This window comes from Helicoverpa zea, chromosome 3 (assembly GCF_022581195.2).
Source record: "Helicoverpa zea isolate HzStark_Cry1AcR chromosome 3, ilHelZeax1.1, whole genome shotgun sequence".
Classification (NCBI taxonomy): Eukaryota; Metazoa; Arthropoda; class Insecta; order Lepidoptera; family Noctuidae; genus Helicoverpa; species Helicoverpa zea.
Window position 1 is genome coordinate 1316456 of NC_061454.1, and position 24790 is coordinate 1341245.

At 41.4% G+C, this 24790-nt stretch overlaps 2 protein-coding genes across 2 annotated transcripts in view; one reads left to right on the plus strand and one right to left on the minus strand.

The window, feature by feature from the left end:
• LOC124646223 (dedicator of cytokinesis protein 7) overlaps positions 1-24790 on the minus strand; it is a 48503-nt gene that overhangs the window by 21657 nt on the left and 2056 nt on the right. Inside the window, exons 3-20 of the mRNA XM_047186330.1 lie at positions 23073-23233; positions 22704-22905; positions 21766-21959; positions 21025-21165; positions 20445-20724; positions 18752-18926; positions 16247-16428; positions 15592-15772; positions 14973-15127; positions 7835-7953; positions 7331-7484; positions 6155-6343; positions 5340-5443; positions 3540-3708; positions 3251-3383; positions 2267-2366; positions 1594-1743; positions 405-582 (exon numbers count right to left, since the gene is read on the minus strand). Of these exons, the coding sequence (XP_047042286.1) occupies positions 405-582; positions 1594-1743; positions 2267-2366; positions 3251-3383; positions 3540-3708; positions 5340-5443; positions 6155-6343; positions 7331-7484; positions 7835-7953; positions 14973-15127; positions 15592-15772; positions 16247-16428; positions 18752-18926; positions 20445-20724; positions 21025-21165; positions 21766-21959; positions 22704-22905; positions 23073-23233 (2967 nt within the window). The remainder of the gene's footprint in view (positions 1-404; positions 583-1593; positions 1744-2266; positions 2367-3250; positions 3384-3539; positions 3709-5339; positions 5444-6154; positions 6344-7330; positions 7485-7834; positions 7954-14972; positions 15128-15591; positions 15773-16246; positions 16429-18751; positions 18927-20444; positions 20725-21024; positions 21166-21765; positions 21960-22703; positions 22906-23072; positions 23234-24790) is intronic.
• On the plus strand, positions 11180-14875 carry LOC124646220. Its single transcript, XM_047186328.1, has 2 exons — positions 11180-13150; positions 14280-14875. Exons 1-2 carry the CDS (start codon positions 11180-11182, stop codon positions 14304-14306), a joined length of 1998 nt encoding a protein of 665 aa, XP_047042284.1. The 3' UTR covers positions 14307-14875.

Below are 24790 nucleotides of genomic sequence, written 5' to 3' on the forward strand. Positions count from 1 at the left end.
GAGCTTAACCGCTCGTATAAGGCTAATTAATAACCTATAAAACACGTAAAAAAACACAGATATTGTAGATCTGTACAAATTTTTACGTAAGATTTTTTTTTGTCTGTATCCTAAAGACTTCGAATCTTCCCAACCGATTTGAAAAAATATTTCACTGTTGAGAAACTAGACTATCCTTGGATGACATAAGGTACATTTTGTCCCGTACGTAAAGAAATTACGCCTAGATGTGGATGAAACCAGGAGAAACAGCTCTCGAACGAGCGAAATTTGGACTACAAAGACTGAAATCACCAGAAATGAGCAAGCTTGGTAATTAACGCTCAATCCTTCTCGGTCTGAGAGGAGACCTGTGCCCAGTAGTGGGACTATAAAAAGGCTGATAAATATCGAAGATATATTACCTTATAGTGCACCAGCGGCACAGCATCCGGCAGAGAGGCGATCTTGGCGCACATGTGCTTGTAGTAGGTGCGGATGAGAGTGAATACGTAGCCGCGGTCCATCACGCTCAGCAGCTCGAACAGAAAGAAGGCTAGGCTGTTGTTCAGGCTCTGGGTTAGGCGGCTGTCTTTGCCGTATCTGAGGAAAGAAGAAAAATATACATAAAAATATACGGATACCGGTACACCAGATAACAGTACACAACAAAATGAAACTGTTACAAACGAATGAGAGCTCTGCCTCATTGAGACGCCATGGCGAAGTCGCCATCGGCGCAGGTGTGGCTAGTTCTGGCATCCAAGGGTCGCCAAGTCGAGTGGCCATGGAGTGTCGACAGTCAATTGTTTACGTCGTCACTGAAATAATCGCACGCTGATTGGCGACCAAACTGGCGACTGAGTGAGCGTGGTGCTCTTTACCGTGTACATTATATTGGCAACCCTGGCATAATCGCCAAGCTGCCGGAGTATCCAGAAGCCACGTAGAGAACTGTAGCTCGTGGTTACGCTTCCAATTTGGTGACGATGCCAAACCGTCGCCAAGTGAGGTAGGTATCATACATTTCAATATTAACTGCTTGGATACGTAGCCGGCAACGTCGCCATTGGCGTCCTAACGAGGCAGAGCAGAGCAGGGCAGAGCTCTAAGTCAAACAAAATCTTACATACATTACATGATTTTGCATATATGACATATAAAACATTTGATAAAAATATAACTAAAGTTATTGGCGGTCCGTATGTAACTTCCGAGCATCTGTGCGCGCATGTATGTATCTCCTTCGCCGCGTCGTAGCGTCTATTATATCAAGCATTTTTTTCTGTAAAGCAATTCGCTGCGGTGTTCCGAGCCTTTTTTTTTCGAGTTTGCCTCATCTTAGGCTTCTTAAAATTTCGAGATTAAGATATCATAATCCACAACAATGTTGCCTGTAAAATTTCATCGTCGATTCTTTTTGTTTGTTTTTCACAAATTACATTAGTAGAAGAAATTTTTCATTGCCAGCAAGTTTGTCCAAATTAAACTCGAACGTACCCTAGATTATATAAAAATAAGCACTCTCCAAGATGACCGGGATGATTGGCGTTTCTTGGGGGAGTCTATCGTTCAGTAGTGAACGGCAACTGGCTGATATAATAAATGACTTACCTAGAAATAATCTCAGTAGTGACATTGTTGACGAGCGTGGTGACGTCGTCTGTGAACTGGTCGGGGAAGCGAGCCTTGCGCCGCGCCTCGTGGGCTCCGCTCCAGTACAGGTACTCCACCATCGACTTCACCATCAGCTCGAACAGGGCCCTGGGGAACACCATATATGTCACTAGTTGAGAATAGAGCCCTGAGAAATATCATGTAGGACGTTACTATATAGTGGACATAGGGGATAGTATAGGAACCATCAGTTCGAATAACAGCCTAGCATTATATCATGTGTGACATTACGAGTCAAAGAAGAGTGGGAAACGATTACAGAAATCAATACATAAATCACATTATGTCGTATTACTCAAAATATTTCTGAAACTACAAAACAAAACAGACTTCTAAAAACACTAAAAAGCAATATTAAAAAAAACTTGGGTGCATCAGACTAGAGGTTGTGTCTCTTTCGCCACATATTTTATATGACTCATCGTTTTCGTAAAATAAAACCATCCACGAGAATAAACCTTGATCTTTTGTTAATCAACTGTGCTTGTATTACAGATAGCTTGATACCATCAAAACAGACACAATCTTTTCAAAACTGGATCAGACATATTATAATCAAAATTCATATTAGTTACACAAACAATCAGTTTCCTAGAGTAAGGTAACTTACCAGGAGTTCTGCATGGCGAGGTCCCTGGTGGCTCCACTAGCCACTACCCATTGCAATGCCAGTTCTTCGTGCAAGATCTTACAAGACCCATCCGTCATCACTGAAATAGAACAGTTTCTATTTTATCTACACTAGTCAATACTAGTAGTATAATAATGATGATGAAATTATTTGTTTTGACGCCTTAATCTAAGAAACTATCGGTTTTGAGGAAGGCTATAGAGAAATCTCCTGGGGATGGTGCACTGGTACTGTATGTACGTGCTGATCAGGCTATCACATACCAGCAGGCGGCAGCGGCAGTCCGATGTCCCGGTCGGTGAGCGAGGGTCTGGGGATGGTGCACTGGTACTGTATGTACGTGCTGATCAGGCTATCACATACCAGCAGGCGGCAGCGGCAGTCCGATGTCCCGGTCGGTGAGCGAGGGTCTGGGGATGGTGCACTGGTACTGTATGTACGTGCTGATCAGGCTATCACATACCAGCAGGCGGCAGCGGCAGTCCGATGTCCCGGTCGGTGAGCGAGGGTCTGGGGATGGTGCACTGGTACTGTATGTACGTGCTGATCAGGCTATCACATACCAGCAGGCGGCAGCGGCAGTCCGATGTCCCGGTCGGTGAGCGAGGGTCTGGGGATGGTGCACTGGTACTGTATGTACGTGCTGATCAGGCTATCACATACCAGCAGGCGGCAGCGGCAGTCCGATGTCCCGGTCGGTGAGCGAGGGTCTGGGGATGGTGCACTGGTACTGTATGTACGTGCTGATCAGGCTATCACATACCAGCAGGCGGCAGCGGCAGTCCGATGTCCCGGTCGGTGAGCGAGGGTCTGGGGATGGTGCACTGGTACTGTATGTACGTGCTGATCAGGCTATCACATACCAGCAGGCGGCAGCGGCAGTCCGATGTCCCGGTCGGTGAGCGAGGGTCTGGGGATGGTGCACTGGTACTGTATGTACGTGCTGATCAGGCTATCACATACCAGCAGGCGGCAGCGGCAGTCCGATGTCCCGGTCGGTGAGCGAGGGTCTGGGGATGGTGCACTGGTACTGTATGTACGTGCTGATCAGGCTGCTGCGACCGTGGTTGTCGCAGGTGGCTCCCTCGTTCATGTTCTATAAGAAACAATAGGTTATGAGAAATGTTATCTCTTATTGAGACCAAAATTGAAATATGAAAACGTCGGCAAATTTTTCGCAAATTCAACCGAGGTTTGCGAGAAAATTCCTAAATAGTTAAAGCACTATAGATTTCGAGCTCAAAAAATTTACTGAGATATCAGTGAAGAGATGCGCGAGGCAGGTGAAGACGTCCTGCGCGATGTTCAGCGTCTGCCCCGCCAGGGTCGGGGGGGCTACCAGCAGGTGCAGCAGCTTGTCCAGCACTACTGGTAAATAGCGGGCTAGTACTTCCACGTTGGCTGTTGGGAGTTCGGTTATACTGGAAAATAAAAATGGAACATTACTGAAGTAGGTTAAAAATGGGTATAATAGTTTGCCTACTCAAAGGAAATAACAAAAAAAAACACCAGAGTCGACAGAAACTTCAAATGTATGATTGGATTCAGTATAGTCATCCATCCTCCGAGCCTTTTCCCAACTATGTTGGGGTCGGCTGCCAGTCTAACCGGATTCAGCTGAGTATAGATAGTTCAACTCAGATTTGCGCGCGGCCCTATGTGTGCGTCGGCTTGTAAATATACAACTTTCGTTCGTGTGACAGTGACGTCGTCCGAGCATGACGTGTTCTTATCGCTTTTTCTTATGGGTAGTCGTTTACAAAAATGTCTAGTTCTTCACGGAGAAAATGTTTAAGGAGTCAGGTAGCGTTTCAAAAAATGAAACAACATTCAAAGCTTTTTATTATTACATTTTACAGTTTTTCATTATTTTCTCATACGTTTTTTCAAATTGACATTGACAGTACCTAAGAAATAAATGAGGTGAAATATCTAACATGAATTAAATACTTCTTACATATTTTCTAGCTCGGGGTACGAGGACAATAAATAAAAGTGTGGACTAAAAATGCAAAATTCATCATTTGATTTTTCAAGGAGCGATTCAGAATCATTATAAATAAATAAACATTAAATTACGTAATAACTGTTTTCTTTAAACAGCCGTAACCCCTAAATAACTGTATTCGTACCCGACTGTACCTCTTGTCACGCACACAAAGTCACTGTATATGTACAAGGGTTACCCACACATAAGGCCGCGCGCAAGACTGAGTTGAACTTACTATACCAGTGCTTTACAAGAAGCGACTGCCTATCTGACCTCCTCAACCCAGTTACCCGGGCAACCCGATACCCCTTAGTTAGACTGGTGTCAGACTTACTGGCTTCTGACTACCCATAACGACTGCCAAGGATGTTCAATGACAGCCGAGACCTACAGTTTAACGTGCCATCCGAAACACAGCCAATGATGTCTAAGATATACTTAGATAGTACATACAAACTTAGAAAAGTTGCATTGGTACTTGCCTGACCTGGGATCGAACCCGCGCCCTCATACTCGAGAGGTTGGTTCTTTGCCCACTAGGCCACCACGACTTTTTTTTTTGGATTCAGTATAGTGTCAGGATTAAAAAAAACAATCAGATATGATTGTTTTTTTTAATCCTGACACTAACCTAAAAAACATGGGGTTCTCTTTTTACAACATTTTTTCGATCATGATTTTAGTTCACAGCAAAGTTTACTTTTACTGTTTCATAAGGGGACATAAGGGGAGTACATAAGAGAGTATGTAAGGGGAGTACATAAGGGAGTATATAAGAGGAGTACATAAGAGGAGTACATAAGAGAGTATATAAGAGGAGTACATAAGGGGAGTACATAAGAGAGTTCATAAGGGAGTACATAAGGGAGTATTTAAGGGGAGTACATAAGAGGAGTTTATAAGAGGGTACATAAGGGAGTACATAAAAGGTGTACATCAGAGATCACATAAAAAAGTAGATAAGAGGAGTACATAAGAGTGCACATAATTCGCCTTCCCTTATTCTTATAGTTATCATTGAATAAAAGATTGAAATAAATATACTATTTGTTTGTTACTAACCTAGCCCGTAGCTCCGACTCCATGTTGGCGAGGCCGATTCGCGGAGGAATGTTGCCCTCCTGCACAGCCTCGCAGGCCATCGCGAACCGCTCGATGTACCCGTCCTAACACACGGAACATAATGGTTAAATTATTCACATTTATAATGACACCAGCTTCCGCCAGCGGCTTCGCCCGCTTGGTGTGTTGATAAAAAGTAGCCTATGTGTTAATCCAGGGTAATACCTATCTACATACCAAATTTCAATCAAATCGGTCCAGCCGTTTTTGCGTGATTGAATAACAAACATACATCCATACATTCTCACAAACTTTCACATTTATAATATAAGTAGGAAAAGTAGGAAATATAAGTAGGATATTACATTTGTAGTGAGATATTTTTGAGTTTCTAAATGAAAAACGTACATGTAAATAATGTATTTGGAATAGACTATACTTGATTAGGTATTTCTGTCAGAGTCAAAAAAATAAAAAAGTTTTGAAAGAAAAACCACTGCTACTTAATCAATAAAACCATTATTTTTTTATATTTAAGTTTAAACATAAGTCAGTATATTATATTATTTACCTCTACTTCATGACCTAACCAAATGGAGTATAGATGTGCATTTGCTATTTACTACGTGTTATATTTGTTATTGCACCTCTTTGTTTCCCAAACAAATTAAATTAATATAAAAGGCTTTGCCCAGCAGTGGGACAGCATAGGCTAAAAAAAAAGACTGGTAAAAAATACCTTAGGGTTACAGAAAATAAGAAAAAAGCTTATTTAGGATTACTGGAATCAAGTATACTAAAGCATCTACACTAACCAGCGGATGCACAGTAGTGTGTGCATCTAAAGTGATGCTGAAGATGGGCTTGTGGTTGTCTATCCACCGCGTCCCGGGTAACAGGACATCGGGGAATATGTACGAGTAGTTCGCTGGCGGTTCCTCTTGCATTACCGGTAGGTTGAATTCCCCGCAGGTTAGCTTGCCGTTACGGCAGAGTGGGATCCACTGTAAACAAAATATTTTAATTAAATACAAGATAAAAAGGCACGATTGGGTGCTGAGCTTCTTAGACCGACTCTTACATGAAAATAAATAACTAACCTCGAAATAATCAAACGTTACTTAACTTTACGTTCTACTTAAAAGTATATACGTCGCAGAAATTTACATAAAATGTGACAGAGATGACATTATAGATAGATAGATAGATATACTCTTTATTATGTACACCAATTAAAAAAAAAACAACAACAAAACACTAATCTACAGATTTAAAAGTCGGTGACACAATGGGCGGTCTTATCGCTAAAAGCGATCTCTTATATTATGTTAGAACAATCCTCAAAGGTGTTCTAGGTTTAACCGTAAGATTTAACCGTAATTCGTGTGCATTTGGAAGTTCCTAAAAGGAGTCTTTGTACTGCAAAAAAACCTTTTTTGTGGGTCATTTTTTGAAGTTTTCATTTACTATTCTCTTTCTATCCAGTTAATTCTATTACATATTATTTTTCTTGGAATAAAATTACTTTATGACTTTGACTTCCAGCTTTCAAATAAATACATCTGTTTTACCGAGTATCCAACAGGAGTCTCGAGGTTCTTCTCCTGGTCAGGCGCCACGGGTTTCCTCTGACAGGATACGTGCAGGAACATGAACAGCAAGTGATGCTGGTCTCCTAAGTCTGCTGGCAGCTTCAGCTTTATCTCCTTACCGAGTATCCAACAGGAGTCTCGAGATTCTTCTCCTGGTCAGGCGCCACGGATTTCCTCTGACAGGACACGTGCAGGAACGTGAACAGCAAGTGATGCTGGTCTCCTAAGTCTGCTGGCAGCTTCAGCTTTATCTCCTTACCGAGTATCCAACAGGAGTCTCAAGGTTCTTCTCCTGGTCAGGCGCCACGGGTTTCCTCTGACAGGGCACGTGCAGGAACGTGAACAGCAAGTGATGATGGTCTCCTAAGTCTGCTGCCATCTTCAGCTTTATCTCCTTACCGAGTATCCAACAGGAGTCTCAAGGTTCTTCTCCTGGTCAGGCGCCACGGGTTTCCTCTGACAGGACACGTGCAGGAACGTGAACAGCAAGTGATGCTGATCGCCCAGGTCTGCTGGCAGCTTCAGCTTTATCTCGTCGTAGAGGGATGGGTTCCTGGGAAAGTAGTTAGTGGGATTTTATAAGAGAAACTTCTTGAAAGGAGAAGCATGATGATCTCATATTTAATTACTATTAGGTAACATTTCATTTTAAATCGTTAAGTTTTTTCAATTTGTTAGAATACCTGAATAAGTATAGCATTAAATTTAGACACAGTATTGCTGGGGAGTTTGTTCCGCCACCTTTTCTTCCCAGCAAAACACATAGGTAGTGGTGAAGGGTGTTTTTGGGCTGTCTTATTTAGTATTTCGCGTTTGGAAAGTGCTATTTTCAGCTCATTTTGTGGCAATGCTCTCTGATTTTGATGTTAATATCAATAATTACATATAGTAAAGCGATCTTACTTGTTATGATACAACACAGTGGTGTAGGCCTCGTTGGTGAACTCGGGACATGAGCTCCGGCCGAATATAGCCGGCAGAGCTGACTCCTCATTCTCGCCAGACATCAGCTGTATTCGCACCTGTAAAAAAAAATGGGATATGTTTTTTTGGGATACTATTGATCAGTTTATAAAAGGCGAAAAATGCCAACTATACTCCATTTCGATAACAGTTAAACAATACTTCACGGTCCGTACATGGGAAACCGTCTTGTCATGACGAGTTCTTCCGGGTGGTCCCGGCTGTTATTTGAACATCTCTGGCAGTCGTAGTCTGGTAGTCTATAGTCAGAAGCCAAAAACTGACAACCAGTATTATCAATGGGGTATTGGGTTGCCCAGGTAACTGAGCTGAGTAGGTCAGACAATCACTCCATACGAAACACCGGCAACCAGTTAGACTGGAAGGGACATAGTTAGCAAACGGCTAGGCACATATTGTTCAGGCGCAGAACGCCTTCAAGAAAGTTAATAGCAGCTAGTTGCGCTCGGTCGTAGCATCAATGTTCTATGTAGGCGTTTGTTTATTCTCATACAAAATGAAATGTCATCGGGCACTTGCCCTTGACACATTGTACGTGTAACATCTCGTGTTTTAATTAAATGTATATTTGAAACATTCGGGACTTTGATTGGCACCAGTATATCCTCTAAAGATATAACATGGTGGCCCATGAGGGGAACTAAAATAATAATCGCGAACGGAAAATCGACAAAAGTTTCCAAAGGCGTTATACAGTCGACGGCGCGCGGCGGCAACGACTTCACAATTTCGGAAGAACTACGTGGACAAGCAAAAGCCACGGGTTCCCGTGTAAGAAGAACTGCCTCCTGGACAGCATAGGAGCCCAGGGTTCGAGCAGTGGTGCAGCCAAAGCATCACATCGAGGCGAGCGTCAGCGTGTTAACCAAAAGTTAAGTGCCTATCCTTAACGTAAATTCCATCCAACTATCCAAATTTCCATAAAGACCTATTTAAACATTGAGAATAGTGCTTCATTTGTGTAAATTAAAGTTATTTCGTGCATAATATTGCCGAACTTTCCCGTAATTGTTTCAAATAGTATACCTAATTGAGTTATTTTCATCCACCCTCAACAAAAAATAATTATTTTTTTCTTGGAACAAAGACTGTACATTAGTTATTAGCTCATTAGCAATTCAAATAAGGTCAATATTACGGATAATATCTATCTAAGATAGATCTATTCATTTATTTGTGCATTTGTTGTAGTTTTGTTTTGTTTTTATTCTTTTCACCTAGTGGGAGCTATTCAATAGTATTGTAGCCCAGTCTTAGTGCGTATTGCCGACTATTTCAGGTTAAATAACGCCGTGCTTGCGACAAGTATTCTCCGATCATTCGGGGCTTAGTCGAGCGAGTTCATACCAGCGCGAGCAGCAATCAGCTGATTGTGCGCGCGACGCAGACCGGCTTCCCGTACGGCAGGTGACACCGAGACGAGGAGCGTGAGCCCATTCATTTTCTTTCATTTATATTGTTTTAATACTTCCAAGTTTAAAGTTAATTTCATAGTGGTGATTCACAATGTCTGAAAACAAGCGTTATAAAGAATTAGTTACTAAACGAGCGTCCGCCAAAGGACAGATTACAAAGTTTAAAAATTATTTAAGTAATATTTCCAAAGAAACTGAACTAAATGATATTCAATTAACGGAATTAAGATTGAAGCTAGCCAAGTTTGAGGCTTTGTCTGTTAGGGTTGATGACTTGCAGAGTGAGATAGATGTTTTAAATCCTGAGAATATTGCGGCGGAAATTGATGAACGTGATCGCATGGAGCAGGATATAGTTATTAATATAGCCACTGCTAAAAACTTGTTAGACATACTTTCGAGCAAAAAAGAAAGCGATAATAGGCGTAGCTCCGTTCACAATGCTTCATGTTGTAACGACGAACATCATCGCAATGTAGAATTTAAGCTTCCTCAAATTCAAATCACAAAATTTAACGGTGAATATTTCCGCTGGTTAGAGTTTAGAGATACATTCGAAAGTTTAATTCATAATAATGAGCGCATCCCTGAAATAAATAAATTTCACTATCTAAATTCATATTTGCAAGGTGACGCAGCCAGAATCGTTTCTAATTTTGAAGTTTCGGCAAAAAATTATGGTGAAGCTTGGAAACTACTCTGTAGCCGCTACAATAACAATAGAATATTAATTAATCACCATTTGAGTTCACTAGTACATTTAAAACAGCTTCCACGTGAATCAGAAAAATCGTTAAGATATTTGGTTGATCATATTACAAAAAATTTGCGTGCTCTTGCCAGTCTTGGACAGTCAACTGATAATTGGGATGTTTTAGTTATATATATGGTCTCGGGTAAGTTGGATAATCAAACATTGCTCAAGTGGGAGGAGTATCGTAGCACTATGGTGAACGACTCCCCGACTTTAGAGCAGTTTTTTAAATTTATTACGGACCGTGCTAATGTGCTTGAGTCTACAAGTCGTAATAACAATCATAGTGATAACGTTGGTGTTCCTAGAGTGCCTAGCAATCCGCAGCGGTCAACTAAAAATAATAATAATCAAATTCATCATTTTCAAAAATATAATCAAAGACATAATTCGAATAGCGTAGTTAAATCGTTTGCAACCACTAGCCATAATAAAAACAAGGCACAGCCTGGATTTTCATGCATAATTTGTGATCAGCGTCATAGAATTTATGACTGCCCAACATTCAAGGCTAAAAGTATTGACGAAAGAATGAACGATGTCTTAAAGTACAAACTATGTACGAATTGTTTAAGACAGGGTCACTCTGTCAATGACTGTCGCTTAAGAAGTTGCCAGGAACCGGGTTGCACTGAGAAACATAACAGCTTGCTGCATCGGCCGCCAGCGTTAGTAGGTCAGCTCGTCTCCGTCGAGGAGCAGGGGGAGGTTGTATCCGCTTATTGTAACAAAAATACTAATCAAATTATATTATAAACTGCCGTAGTCGAGGCATTGAATCCACTTGATGGGCAAAAGATCAAGGTTCGTGCGCTTTTAGACTGCGGTAGTCAATCATCATTTATTACTGAATCCCTTAAGGTCAGATTAGCATTAAAATCTTTTCCCATTGACACTCTAAAGGTCATTGGCATAGGAAACACGCCAAACAACAAGGTTAATGAAAGCTGTAATATTAAACTACAGTCAATCAATAGTTCATTTAATATTTCTTGTTCATGTTTGGTTCTAAAGGAGCTGACAGGGCGATTACCAAAGTTTCCCATCGACATCAGCTTATTGCAGCTACCTGATAATATTTCGTTAGCTGACCCCATGTTTTATAAGCCAGCCTGTATAGATATATTGATAGGTGCTGATTTATTTTGGGATATTTTAGGAAACGAACAAATCTCATTAGGAATCAATAATCCAAAGCTGAGAAGTTCGCAATTAGGTTGGATAGTGTCCGGTCCCATTCAAGCAGTGACACCTGACAAAAGGGTACACTGTAATCATGGTGTAATTTATAAGGATAATGATAGTGTTGACAAGCTTTTAACAAAATTCTGGGAGCTGGAAGAAATACCTGCCAAACCAATAATAAATGAAAACGAATGTGAAAGACATTTTCTCGCTCACACAACGAGAACTAATACAGGCAGATTTTGTGTGAAGTTGCCACTTAAAGATAGCGCAGACTGCTTGGGCGATACATACAAGTTAGCTAAAAAACGCTTTTTAAATTTGGAAAAGAGGTTAGGACGAAATCCCACGTTAAAATCAGAATACGCTAATTTTTTAAAAGAATATGCGGATTTGGGTCATTTATCAGTGGTAGACGTTAATTGTGCATTAACTTCGAGTTATTATCTTTGTCATCACGCGGTTCTGAAACAAGAAAGCGAAACCACCAAGCTTCGGGTGGTATTCGATGGTTCAGCACCGTCATCTTCCGGCTATTCACTAAATGACATATTGATGGTAGGTCCCAACGTGCAGGATAATCTATTTTCCATACTGATACGTTCTAGACAGTATAAATACCTACTCACGGGCGATGTAGAAAAAATGTTTCGCCAGGTACTGCTGCATGAGGATGACAGACACCTGCAGCGTATTTTATGGAGAGAAACAGAATCTGAACCCATCAAGACTCTGGAGCTCAATACCGTAACCTATGGAACGGCCAGTGCAAGTTATTTGAGTACTCGCTGTTTATGGCAGATTGGTCAGCAGCAGGACGATGTGCGTATAAAGGACATCATCCAACGGGACTTCTACGTAGATGACCTCATAACTGGATCCGATGACGCCCAGGAGTTAGTGTACATTCATAGGTCTGTAACTCAAGCTTTACAATCAGCTTGTTTTCATTTAAGAAAATTTAAAACAAATAATTCCTCTATCTTTAATAATGTTATTGTAAATGAACAAGATAAGTTACTTTTTAGCGAATCCATAAGCACCCTAGGGTTGGGTTGGACACCTTCTAGTGATGTGTTACATTTTCCTATAAAGGGTTTTTCAAGTGATGATAGTCAAACTATAACAAAACGCCTAATCATGTCAAACGCTTTTAAAATATTTGACCCATTAGGCATATTAAGTCCGGTCGTAGTAAACCCTAAAATAATGCTGCAAAAACTTTGGCAGCTAAAGTTAGATTGGGATCAGCCGGTCCCGGATGCGATAAAAAACGACTGGAATAAGTTTTCCGAAAGCATAAAATATTTGTCCAATTTACAAGTGCCTAGGTTAGTTTTGGGTGAATCTCCACAATGTATTGAACTACATTCGTTTAGCGACGCTTCAAAACTCGCGTACGGAGCATGCATTTATATGCGGTGCATAAATATGAACGGTGACGTCACCGTCCGATTGCTGTGTGCAAAGTCGAAAGTGGCGCCATTAAAACCCACTACAATACCGCGCCTCGAACTCTGTGCAGCCTTACTCGCCGCTAAACTAACACGAGCAGTACTCGATTCACTTCGGCGTAAACCCGCTAAACTGGTGCACTGGTGTGACTCATCTGTGGTATTGTGCTGGATGCGCTGCGACGCCAGTAAGCTAAAGGTGTATGTAGCTAACCGCGTCACAGAAATAAGGGAGTTAACGTCGTCTTCAGCGTGGCGATATGTTCCAACGCAGTCTAACCCGGCTGACTTAATTTCAAGGGGTGTGGACGCAAAACCATTTACATCAATGGCACTGTGGTGGACGGGGCCTAGCTTTCTACTCCTAAATGAGTCCGAATGGCCTAAGTTAAACGCCAATGAGCCAGACATTCTACCGGAATTGAAGGTACACTCGGCAATAATTAGTGAATCAATAATTGATTTTGATAAATATTCAAGTTTCACAAAGTTACAGCGAGTATTCGCTTATATACGTAGATTTTTATTTAATCTTAAAAATAAAGATAAGAAACGCTTAGGTGTGTTGTCCGTTAAAGAGTTGCGTGAGTCATTCTATTCATTATGCGTTATCGCTCAGGTTCAGTTATTTACTAATGAGTACGACTTGTTATTGAAAGACAAGCCTTTAAATAATAATAGTAAGTTACTATCGTTGTCACCTTTTTTAGATGAATGCAAACTTATTCGGGTTGGTGGTCGACTCGATGCGTCGGCGCAGTCGTTTGAAAAGAAGCACCCCATTTTACTTCACGCATCTCATAGATTAACTAAGTTATACTTTAAAAGGGAACACCTAAATCACATGCATGCGGGACCACAGTTATTGTTGGCTGTTGTGCGTGAAACAGTGTGGCCTATTAATGGTAGGAACCTTGCAAGGCGCACCGTTAACAATTGCGCACGATGCAGGCGGCTACGCGGCATAACGTTGCAACCCAAGATGGGTAATCTGCCATCTCAACGCATCACGCCTGATTATCCTTTTTTATCCGTTGGCCTAGACTTTGCTGGACCTTTTTATATTGTAAATCGTAAGGGACGCGGTAGTCGCGTAATTAAATGTTATTTGTGTCTTTTTGTATGTTTACGGTACAAGTGTATTCACCTGGAAGCTGTCAGCGATTTGTCAAAGGATGCATTCATAATGACACTTCGACGGTTTATTGGTCGTCGGGGCAAACCAGCTGAAATATTCAGCGATAACGGAGCCAACTTTGTGGCCGCCGCGAAAGAAATAGGATCATTCTTAGCGGAAATCCAGGAGCCTTTGTATCATTTTGCAAGTCAGCAGTCAATTAAATTTAAATTCATCCCGGCTTACACTCCTCATTTCGGTGGCATATGGGAAGCCGGTGTCAAATCGGCGAAGTATTTTATAAGACGCGTTATAGGCGACAGTCACTTCACATTTGAAGAGATTTCAACTTTGTTTGCACAAGTGGAGGCTATTCTCAACAGCCGCCCCTTGTGTCCTCTCTCTTCCAATCCTAATGACCTCCTCCCTCTCTCGCCAGGGCACTTCATTATTGGAAGACCGTTGACTGCTCTGCCAACACCAACACTGGAGGATGTCAAGGAAAGCCAGCTACGACGCTATGAACGGCTGGAAAGGACGCACCGTCATTTTTGGAAGAGATGGCAGCGGGAGTATCTGTCTGAATTGCAGCAGAGGACTAAATGGAAGGCGAGCTCATCAAAGCTCGATATCGGAGACATGGTAGGTACTCTTGGCTGACGACAACGCATCGCCACTTGCCTGGAGACTCGGCCGAGTTACACGACTCATATCCGGCCCTGATGGAATTTCCCGAGTAGCAGACATTCTCACCAACAGGGGCAACGTGCGGCGCTCGCTAGTACGGCTCTGCAGGCTACCCACCGCGGAGGAACTAAAGGGTTATTGAAAGCAAGCTTTCAATGGCCGGGAGTATGTTCAGGCGCAGAACGCCTTCAAGAAAGTTAATAGCAGCTAGTTGCGCTCGGTCGTAGCATCAATGTTCTATGTAGGCGTTTGTTTATTCTCATACAAAATGAAATGTCATCGGGCACTTGCCCTTGACACATTGTACGTGTAACATCTCGTGTTTTAATTAAATGTATATTTGAAACATTCGGGACTTTGATTGGCACCAGTATATCCTCTAAAGATATAACACATATTTAAGAACAAGTTAGTTCAAGTTAAATAATGCTCATAGTTAACTCACAGTAATATTCCTAGCGGAGCCAGCTCGTGAAGTGTATGCGTTCAGATTGATCTCCTTCACTGACAAGTAGAGCAGGTTGCGGTACTGATAGTGAGGCATCGCCGGCGCATGCGTCGGGAACGATAATATTTCTTTACATGGACGTACGTTGTCATCTGTGAAGAATTGTATGGGGATTTTGGTTGAATGTTGCACAAATAAATAAAAGTAAAATAAATGAACATATTGTTTATATTCGCATATCGTTATTTTCTTGTACGACAAAGTACTCTTGTGGTGGATTAAACAAAGTTCTCATATTTATTGCACCGAATATCCACGTGAAATTTTCGATTGTTATTTCCTGAATTTAAATCTTGGATAAAAATTTTCTTCATACAAGTGTACCACAATAAAGGATCCACAAACAAATAGTTATTTTGTACGAATATAAAACCAGTTAAGTATGTCCGGTTCCAAAAGAAGTTAATTAAATTAAGCTGAGTTTATGTAGCCCATGTTACTATTGACTTTGAACTATGAATATCGTCAACTGCTTTCGTATTGCCATTTAAAAAAGGTCGACAATAGCTCTCACATCTCAAAGATCAGCATCAATCCAATTCGAACTCTAACTCACCTCCATAAGGATGCAACTTAGCCAGCTCAGGAGTGAGTCCGTTCTTCAATTCCTCAGGACATGGAGACACCTCAATCTTCAGAGTTCCAGGAATGCATTTTAGCTTTTTCGGAGCTGAGCTGGGGCGCTTGATTTCGGCGAGGAATTTGTACAAGTCTTCATCGCGAAGTTTGTCGGTTTCCTAGAGAATGTAAGGCATTATTTTTTTAAGTCGTAGTGGCCTAGTGGGTAAAGAACCAACCTCTCAAGTATGAGGGCGCGGGTTCGTTTCCAGGTCAGGTAAGTACCAATGCAACTTGTCTAAGTTTGTATGTACTTTCTAATACTTAGAACTAATCTTACAATCTTACCTATTTTAGACACTAATTACTGTGTTTCGGATGGCACGTTATACTTTAGATCCCGGCTGTCATAGAACATCCTTGACAGTCGTTACGGGTATTCAGAAGCCAGTAAATCTGACACCAGTCTAACCAAGGGGTATCGGGTTGCTTGGGTAACTGGGTTGAGGAGGTCAAATAGGCAGTCGCTCCTTGTAAAGCACTGGTACTTAGCTGAATCTGGTTAGACTGGAAGCCGACAATAACTTCCAAGTTCCGGGCTGCTTTGTGAAAGATTCTTGAGCTGTTGACAGCTAGACCAACGAGGTAGTTACCTGCTTGAAGAAGCTAGTGACAGTGATGACGATGGGCTTGAAGCTGTCGAGCATGGTGGCGAGGTCGTCCGCGTGGTGCGCGGGCGCGCGGCGCTCGATGGAGCCCTTGCGCGTCAGCGAGCCGCCCACCTCGCCCGCGCGACGACGCAGCTGCTCCAGGCTGCTGGACGACGCCTTACGGTCTGATAGGAAAATCGAAATTAAAAATCGTGTATTCAAACTTTGCTGAAAACAGCAAAGTCGAAAGTCAAAAAAAAATGTTATTTCAATCAGGTCTATAAAAGCTCTTTCGACGTCAAACTAGTTGCATGTCTCCAAAAAGTTGGTCTCATGTAGAAGAACCGGCGAGAAACTCCATCAAGCACTTTTCGCACGTCAGAAATGTACAGCCCCCAAAACATACGTGTTTTTGCTGGGAAGAAGAAGTGGTGCAACAAACCCCCCAGGCGACACATAGGAGGGGGGGGGGGAATGAGACTATTTGTTAGTTCATAGCCATATTGTGTGTCTAATTTATATGCACATAGTTTTTATATGGACATGCTCAGGAGAGCTCAGTAGTCAGTTTTTAAGGAAGAATTTCCGTTGTTTGTAATGACTGACTCTTATATTATTTTTATTCCATTTACTTTGTTTGAATATTTTTTATTGAGTAATTTTTTTTTCTTTATGCTAATCGACATATATTAACCAGTATATTAACGTATTTCATTTAATGTGATTAGGTACGACACACTCTGTATAAAGACAATGTGCTTGTACCTACATTTACGAGTATGACTCACCCGCTCAAGTAAGATATAACCTACTAGCCGTTTTCCCGCGGTTTCACCCGCGTCCCTACGTACCGGTAACTACTGCCCGTACCGGGATAAAATATAGCCTATGTTACTCGTGGATAATGTAGCTTTCGAAGGGTGAAAGAATTTTTAAAAAACTGTCCAGTAGTTTTTGAGCCTATTCATTACAACCAAAACAAACAAAGTTTTCCTCTTTATAATATTAGTATAGATTAGTATAGATGAGTGATAATGAAACTACATTTTGAAGAAAGAGACAGAAAAATTGGACGTAGTTATGCAGAAACGTTCCAACCCACAAGTCACCCGAAATCGAGTTATTGTGATTGAACAGCCTAAAATTTAGCATATGGTTATCTAAACTCAATATAATTCAACAATAAAACCTCTAGTACCTTTACTAGTTAGAATAAAAAAGAATACAACTGAAACGCGTAAATGCTTATATCTCAAATTCAAGTTTAATTTGAGATATAAGCATTTACGCGTACAGTGGGTTGGAACGTTTCTGCATAACTACGTCCAATTGTGACAGATACTTCATTTGAAAGTTAGCTGTAAATAGGTTGCTTATTGCGTAGATAAGGATGATGAAAATACACATTTACACGTGTAATATGGGTACCTGATTTGAGTAACTACTAGTCAACCTAAAGAGATGGGAAAAATCTGTACCTTGTCCAAATTAAGAATACGATTTAGCAGGTACCAAAGTGAAGTGAAAACAATCGATGTCAGTAATTAATCGAATATGGTTGCTACATGTAAATAAAATCACGTTGATCTGGGAAAATGAAATCAAGTGACAATGAAATTTTGCAACCACTACAAAGTGATGTAAAATAAGCCAATTATTACCAGTTCCCTCTGCGTTGGTTCCCAGGTCAGCGTGGAAATTGAAGATAATTTTGAATTATTTTCTAATACCAATCCATATGAAACACAATAAATACGTAAAGCCAATTGATCTGCTATAACAAATAAAAAGGAATATTTTGTTTCACGATTAATCGGGTAAATAATTATTTACACGATAAGCTGATTAAATTGATGATTCCTTGGACGCCTTGTTAATGTAAAATCGACAGAACTTGCAGTAAAATATACAACTGAATAGCTATAAAGAAACAATCATCATATAGTGTTACCTACAAACATATTGGAGATGGCATAACTGCAGGAGTCAGCATCGTAATGTCTACATTGTATTAGTGAATTTCATAGAGTTTTGCTGACTTACACAAATTGTTGTCTGTTGTCATTATCCTGGTCTCTCCAAACTATTCAAGAACTTTTAAAGCACTGCTAAATCTAGCTTTGGCGCATGTAGTTCCTAAATGGTGTACTTACCCAAGCTGTTAGTGTTAGGACAGTTGTTGAGGCTGTCCTTATCCTGGTCTCTCTCGAGGCTGTTGGAGCCGCTGAGGATGTTGAGCAGGGAGACAGCACTCCAGGCGAGCGGCATGCGGTACTTGCCGAGCCGGGCGCATGCTGCTGCAGCACCGGACCGGACTTTTTCCCCCATTTGTATATGGTAAACTTACCCAAGCTATTAGTGTTAGCACAGTTATTCAACTGTCCTTATCCTGGTCACTCTAGCCTATTCAAGGATCTTGAAGCATCAGCAGAACACTACATTACTTCTTGCTTGCTCTTGGATCACTATTATGTCGACTTTTCGGACATTTTTATTTGGTGAACATACCCAAGCTGTTAGTATTAGGACAGTTGTTGAGGCTGTCCTTATCCTGGTCTCTCTCGAGGCTGTTGGAGCCGCTGAGGATGTTGAGCAGGGAGACAGCACTCCAGGCGAGCGGCATGCGGTACTTGCCGAGCCGGGCGCATGCTGCTGCAGCACCGGACCGGACTTTTTCGCGGTTCTAGGTCAAATGGTAGAATGGTAGAGCGATTGTAATGATAAAAAAAAACATACAAAAATAATTAAACCGACTTCTAAGAACACTATAAAGGTGCCTTAAAAAAATGATTGTTTTTGTTCCACCTTTTTGGGAAGTCAGTTTAAAATAAAGATTGCTGCAGACTGCTGCAGACTGGCAAAAAATAATTATTTAAATTGTCGTCATACTAGGGGAAAGAAGGGATGGAAGCCGAACCCAAGATAGTTGAGAAAAAGGCTCGGAGGATGATGATGGATTAAGGGAAAGAAGGAGGAATAAGGTGCCATAATTATGTATCTGCTGCTTACGGGATGAAGGACTCATTTCTGTAAAATATTATGTACATATACTTATGTATATGAATTACGTTATAAATACTCAAATATACTCAAATATTTCCTTATTGAATTCTTGGCACGCCAAAGATAAGGCCTTATTTTTTGGGAACAAATATAATGACCACCATAAAATGCTTTGATACCCTTAGTTTTGTAACCAGAAATATCTACTGAACACCAGAAAAATAAAGTCTAAAAATGTAATAGTGCCAGCTATTTTAGTTACGACTTCACTTTAAATTGTATTCGACCACCAAATTTAGTAAATGATCACCAACTCTTGACGACCAAATTAATGTATTATTTTTGCCTAAATAAGTCACTGTGATTGCCATAAAATGTAGGCTTATTACCAAATAAAGTATTATGATGCCATATTAAGTTATGTGTCCGGCTTGCAATGCATGCATGAGTGTCAGTATGACGAGTGAAAGGGGAAAATGGAAGAAAATGACTTATTGCGCCGACCCCAAGTAAAATTGGGAACAGGACAGGAGAAAGAAGAAGAAGAATGTGTTTCTCAATACACTCCCTCGAAAACACACTCTTATCGCACTGTTTAGAGGCATGCAATAGACAATTTTCCACCCTAGTGCAGGAAAAGGGTCCCCATAATGTTATAAAATTTATTGTATCAGGCCGAACTTATTTTTTTGGAGTCAGTTTACTTAAACAGGATAGCAAGATGTAAAAACTTTGATTATCATTTTATATTAAAACGCTGGTATAATTTTGATGATCATTTACTACTTTTGGTGATCATTTACTACTTTTGGGATAACAATGATTTATTTGGACTCATTTTGCTTAAATAGGATAGCAGAATTTAAAAACTTTGGTTATAATCTTACTTTAAAATGGTGGTCTAATTTTGGTGATCATTTACTATTTTTGGCTTACGCATGATTTATTTTGGAGTAATTTCACTTAAATAGGATAGCAAAGTGTTAAAACTTTGGTTATAGTTTTACATTAAAATGCGAGTTTCATTTTGGTGATCATTTACTATTTTTGTCTGCTATTTGTTACTATATCTGGTGATCAGTTAAACATAAGCCTTATTTTTTTATATTTCGGGCAATACTTTAAATGTATGTGTATAAATACCTAAAACTTAACGACTAAAAAGCATAATCGAACAGAAAAGCAATCAAAAACCAACCTTATCATCCTTAATATAAGGCTCAACGCACTCATTAACATCGCCCTGCAAGACCTTCTCCACTCTCACCACCAGGAAGATATCTGGTGAAGGGTTGAGGATATCGAAGACGGCACTCCGGCTGAGGGTCGAGAGGTCCGCGTGAGGGACGTGGGAGGCCAGCATCTGTCTCGTGCACTCGGAGTTCAGGTTGAAGTAGAAGTTCTCTGATATCTTCTTCTTTTCTTTGGCGTCGTAGAGTGCCATTGATGCGAAGAGTGGTTCTACGTCCAGTTCCAGCCTAGAAGAATTATAAATTTAGAGCCAGCTTTAATCATCAGTTAACTTGGATCTGAGCAGTAAATATGGTGGTTTGTCAATTTTTCTACTAAAGCTGTCGAAACGTCAAACATGTCTTTAGTTTTGCGATGAATAAATTCATAAAAACTTTACACAACATTAATTACCCATTTACATAACATAAAATTTTATTTTGGCTAAATTAAGGTAAATTTATAAATTGATAAGTTCACTATTTCACTATTATTCTATAAAATCATCTAGACTACAGCAAAAATACCAAAATATCCCAAAAACTCACTTCAACTGATGACAGACGACCAGTATGCGATGTCCCATGATCTCGCTAGGCATGTCAGCTGGCAGGCGACGCTCCACCGCCTCCTCCTCGTCCAAGTATGGAGTATACAGTCCCAGCAGGTCAGCCTGACGGTTCTCCAACCTAGTGGCAAAGTTTGGTGCTCATGTATGAGTGGGGGAGAAGTGATGAAGGCCAAAAATACTGGTAGTTTGCATAGAGTTGTGGTAGGTAAAGAAAATGGTCAGGAAGAGACAATCGTGCACGACAATTCACGTAGGATATGATTAACTGTTATTTAGTACATTTTTGCCCTGTTGAGAGATTTCAAGGCAGGTTGACACCAAATATGGGGAACATTTAATAAGACGGGTTACAAACGACATCTGCGGATTCCGCAGCGGGCGTGGTTCATGTGATAGATTTGAGCGGATTTTATAGATCAGTCTTGCGCCAACCTTGGTAGGCTGTGCCGTCTGAGAATCACATTATAGACGACAGTCGTAGACATTTGTTTGCAAGTAATTTATTATTCAAGTGCTATTTAAAGAGTAAGATAACAAAAGGAACGGTACAGACATAAGACAGCTTTTACAATACAATGACTTTTCGGGAGTTTGTTACCTCAAATCTTCGCTGCAAAAGTAAATGCAAAAATACTTTAATAACCAACCTGAAGTAAACAACTTTATACAAGTATCTAGCAAATAAACTTTCTTTAATATTTTTAGAGTCTTCACTTACCTCCTAGCCTCATTAACAGCATCAACCTGTTCCGGTGGCTTCCTCTCAAACAGGTCAGGCAGCAGAGGGTCTGAGGAGGAGCTCCTGAGGTCCAGGCTGGCCCAGGAGCCGCGAGGAGTGAGGGTCTCGTTGCAGGAGGACGATGACGACATAGACGCTACCGATTGACGTCCGCTTGATGGTTGAGATTCAGACTGCGAGAATGGAGAAATTATTTATGATATTGTTTGGTTTTTAGGCATGGTATAGGGACAGGGAGCGTTTTCTTAATATAGGAATACTCATTTCAGGCCTTGGCAAATATGGGAAGCTTGACATTAAAGGCAATGTAAATTCTTTGGTCGTTTGATTGAAGTAAATTTTTTGAGGGGTATGGCCAAGACTCCAGCTACGATATTTAAACCTCGCTCCCGCACATGGAGCCCGAGTGTCGCGGTGCTGCACTCCACACACAGAACGTACCTGCGGCTCCTCACTCGCCGCACTGGGCTCTGCGTCCACCTCGTACTGATGGTGCAGCCGCTCCCGCCCGCACATGGAGCCCGAGTGTCGCGGTGCTGCACTCCACACACACAACGTACCTGCGGCTCCTCACTCGCCGCACTGGGCTCTGCGTCCACCTCGTACTGATGGTGCAGCCGCTCCCGCCCGCACATGGAGCCCGAGTGTCGCGGTGCTGCACTCCACACACACAACGTACCTGCGGCTCCTCACTCGCCGCACTGGGCTCTGCGTCCACCTCGTACTGATGGTGCAGCCGCTCCCGCCCGCACATGGAGCCCGAGTGTCGCGGTGCTGCACTCCACACACAGAACGTACCTGCGGCTCCTCACTCGCCGCACTGGGCTCTGCGTCCACCTCGTACTGATGGTGCAGCCGCTCCCGCCCGCACATGGAGCCCGAGTGTCGCGGTGCTGCACTCCACACACACAACGTACCTGCGGCTCCTCACTCGCCGCACTGGGCTCTGCGTCCACCTCGTACTGATGGCGCGGGCCGGCGTGCAGCCGCTCCAGGCGCTCGCCCAGTCGCTCCCGTCCACACATGGAGCCGGAGTACGCTCGGTGCTTGTACTCCACCACTGTGTAGTCTGTGGTGTAGCAGCGGATGCAGTCGCGGACGAACATTGGAGCTTTTGCCCTGAGTGACAAAAAAATCGTGTTAAAAACCACACGGAACAAACAAGGACTGCATCATTTAACAGCTTCATACATCAGTTGACACCAATCTCTTCTGCACCTATTATAAAATCTACACCCCACTTACAGATATCTGGTGTAATAGACTAGTTTCACATCTCCACTTACAGGTCTTCATCAGGCAGCACGTGCGCGATGGTCCGGATGCGTCGCGGCACGTTGCACAGCTCCATGTCGACCGCGGGGTAGGCGAGGGGGTCGCGCTCCCCCATCAGCCGGTCGCATACCTCCTCGTAGTCCGGCGGTTCTATCATGTCGCACAGTGATATCTGGGTGGAGTTGAGGGATAAAAAAATATTATATACATAGTAAACCACAAGTATTATACACATATTTACATATGTATATTTTGGAACATGGAAAAATAATCTGAACATACCTACATATAAAAATACAACAGTTCCTAACATTCAAGCAAATTAATAAACTCTCTAGCTGTGTAATATAAGTATGGATATAACTGCCTCGTTGGTCTAGTTGTCGCAAGTGTGGCTGCTGAGCACGAGGTCTCGGGTTCGATTCCCGAGTCGGGTCGAAATCGCTTTGTGGGTTTTAGAAGACTTTCACAAAGCAGCCCGAAGCCTGGAAGTTGGTGATTGATTCACCCGTGCATCGGAGAGCACGTAAATGTCGGTCCTGCGCCTGATCTCTTTCCGGTCGTGTCGGATTGCCGTCCCATCGGGCTATGAGAGTGAAGGAATAGGGAGTGCACCTGTGTCTGCGCAAATGCTTGTGCACTATAATATGTCCTGCGCAGTTGGCTAATCTCCTTACATGAGAACAGCCGCCGTAGCCGATAATCGGCTAGGAGGACATCATAAGTATGGTTTATCAAATTATTCTTTCCAGTCTGACCGCTAGAAAGAATAAGTACTACTGATAAATTGACTAATATACATAATATGTCTAGCTTTCACGGCAAGACTAGCATGACATCAAAATCTCTATTTTGATCATAAACGATGATGATAACCATTCTTTTTCATATTCTATCAAATAAATACATTCATTCATTCATCAGTTTTAAATAAGGAAAAGGACACAATTAAGTTACTACCTGTTTTCTCACTACAGTATAAATTGTAGACTTTTAATTATTATTAGCAATGAGGCCGGCCTTGCTGGTATCCTGTCTGTTATATCCAACAGGTAGGATGCTAGCCTATAGATATACTTCCTTATATTGTAGTAATTAACTGTTTGTATGTTGCTAATTATAAAACAATAGAAAATCAATTGTATCTCAATCAATTGTATCTGCAGTTATACGACAGGATTAAGATAATTTATTTTGTTAAAACATGGGAGGGTATATGTTTACAAAAGAGAAGTATGGTTACATAGAGTTGAAATTAAATATAATCAGATTCATACATGTTTAATCGGCATACACATTTTTTACCTATATTATTACAAAAATATGTGTCGCTCTATGCTAATATTATAAACTAGCTTTTGCCCGCAACTTCGTTCGCGTGGAATAGTGACTACCAGCAGATTTTTGATTTGACCAATAGATGGCGCTATATGTCCGGAATAATTTTATTTTTATTTTTTTTGTAATAAAAACTATCCTATGTCCTTTCTCAAGTTTCAAACTATGTCTGTACCAAATTTCACACAAATCGGTTCAGTAGTTTAGGCGTGAAGAAAAGACAGACAGACAGACAGACAGACAGACAGACAGACAGAAAGACAGACAGACAGACAGACAGAGTTACTTTCGCATTTATAATATTAGTTTGGATCTAGAGTTTATTTGTTTGTCTGAAAAATTCTTTCAGTGTAACATAGCCCATTTTTTAAGTAAAACTTTTTATCCGGGT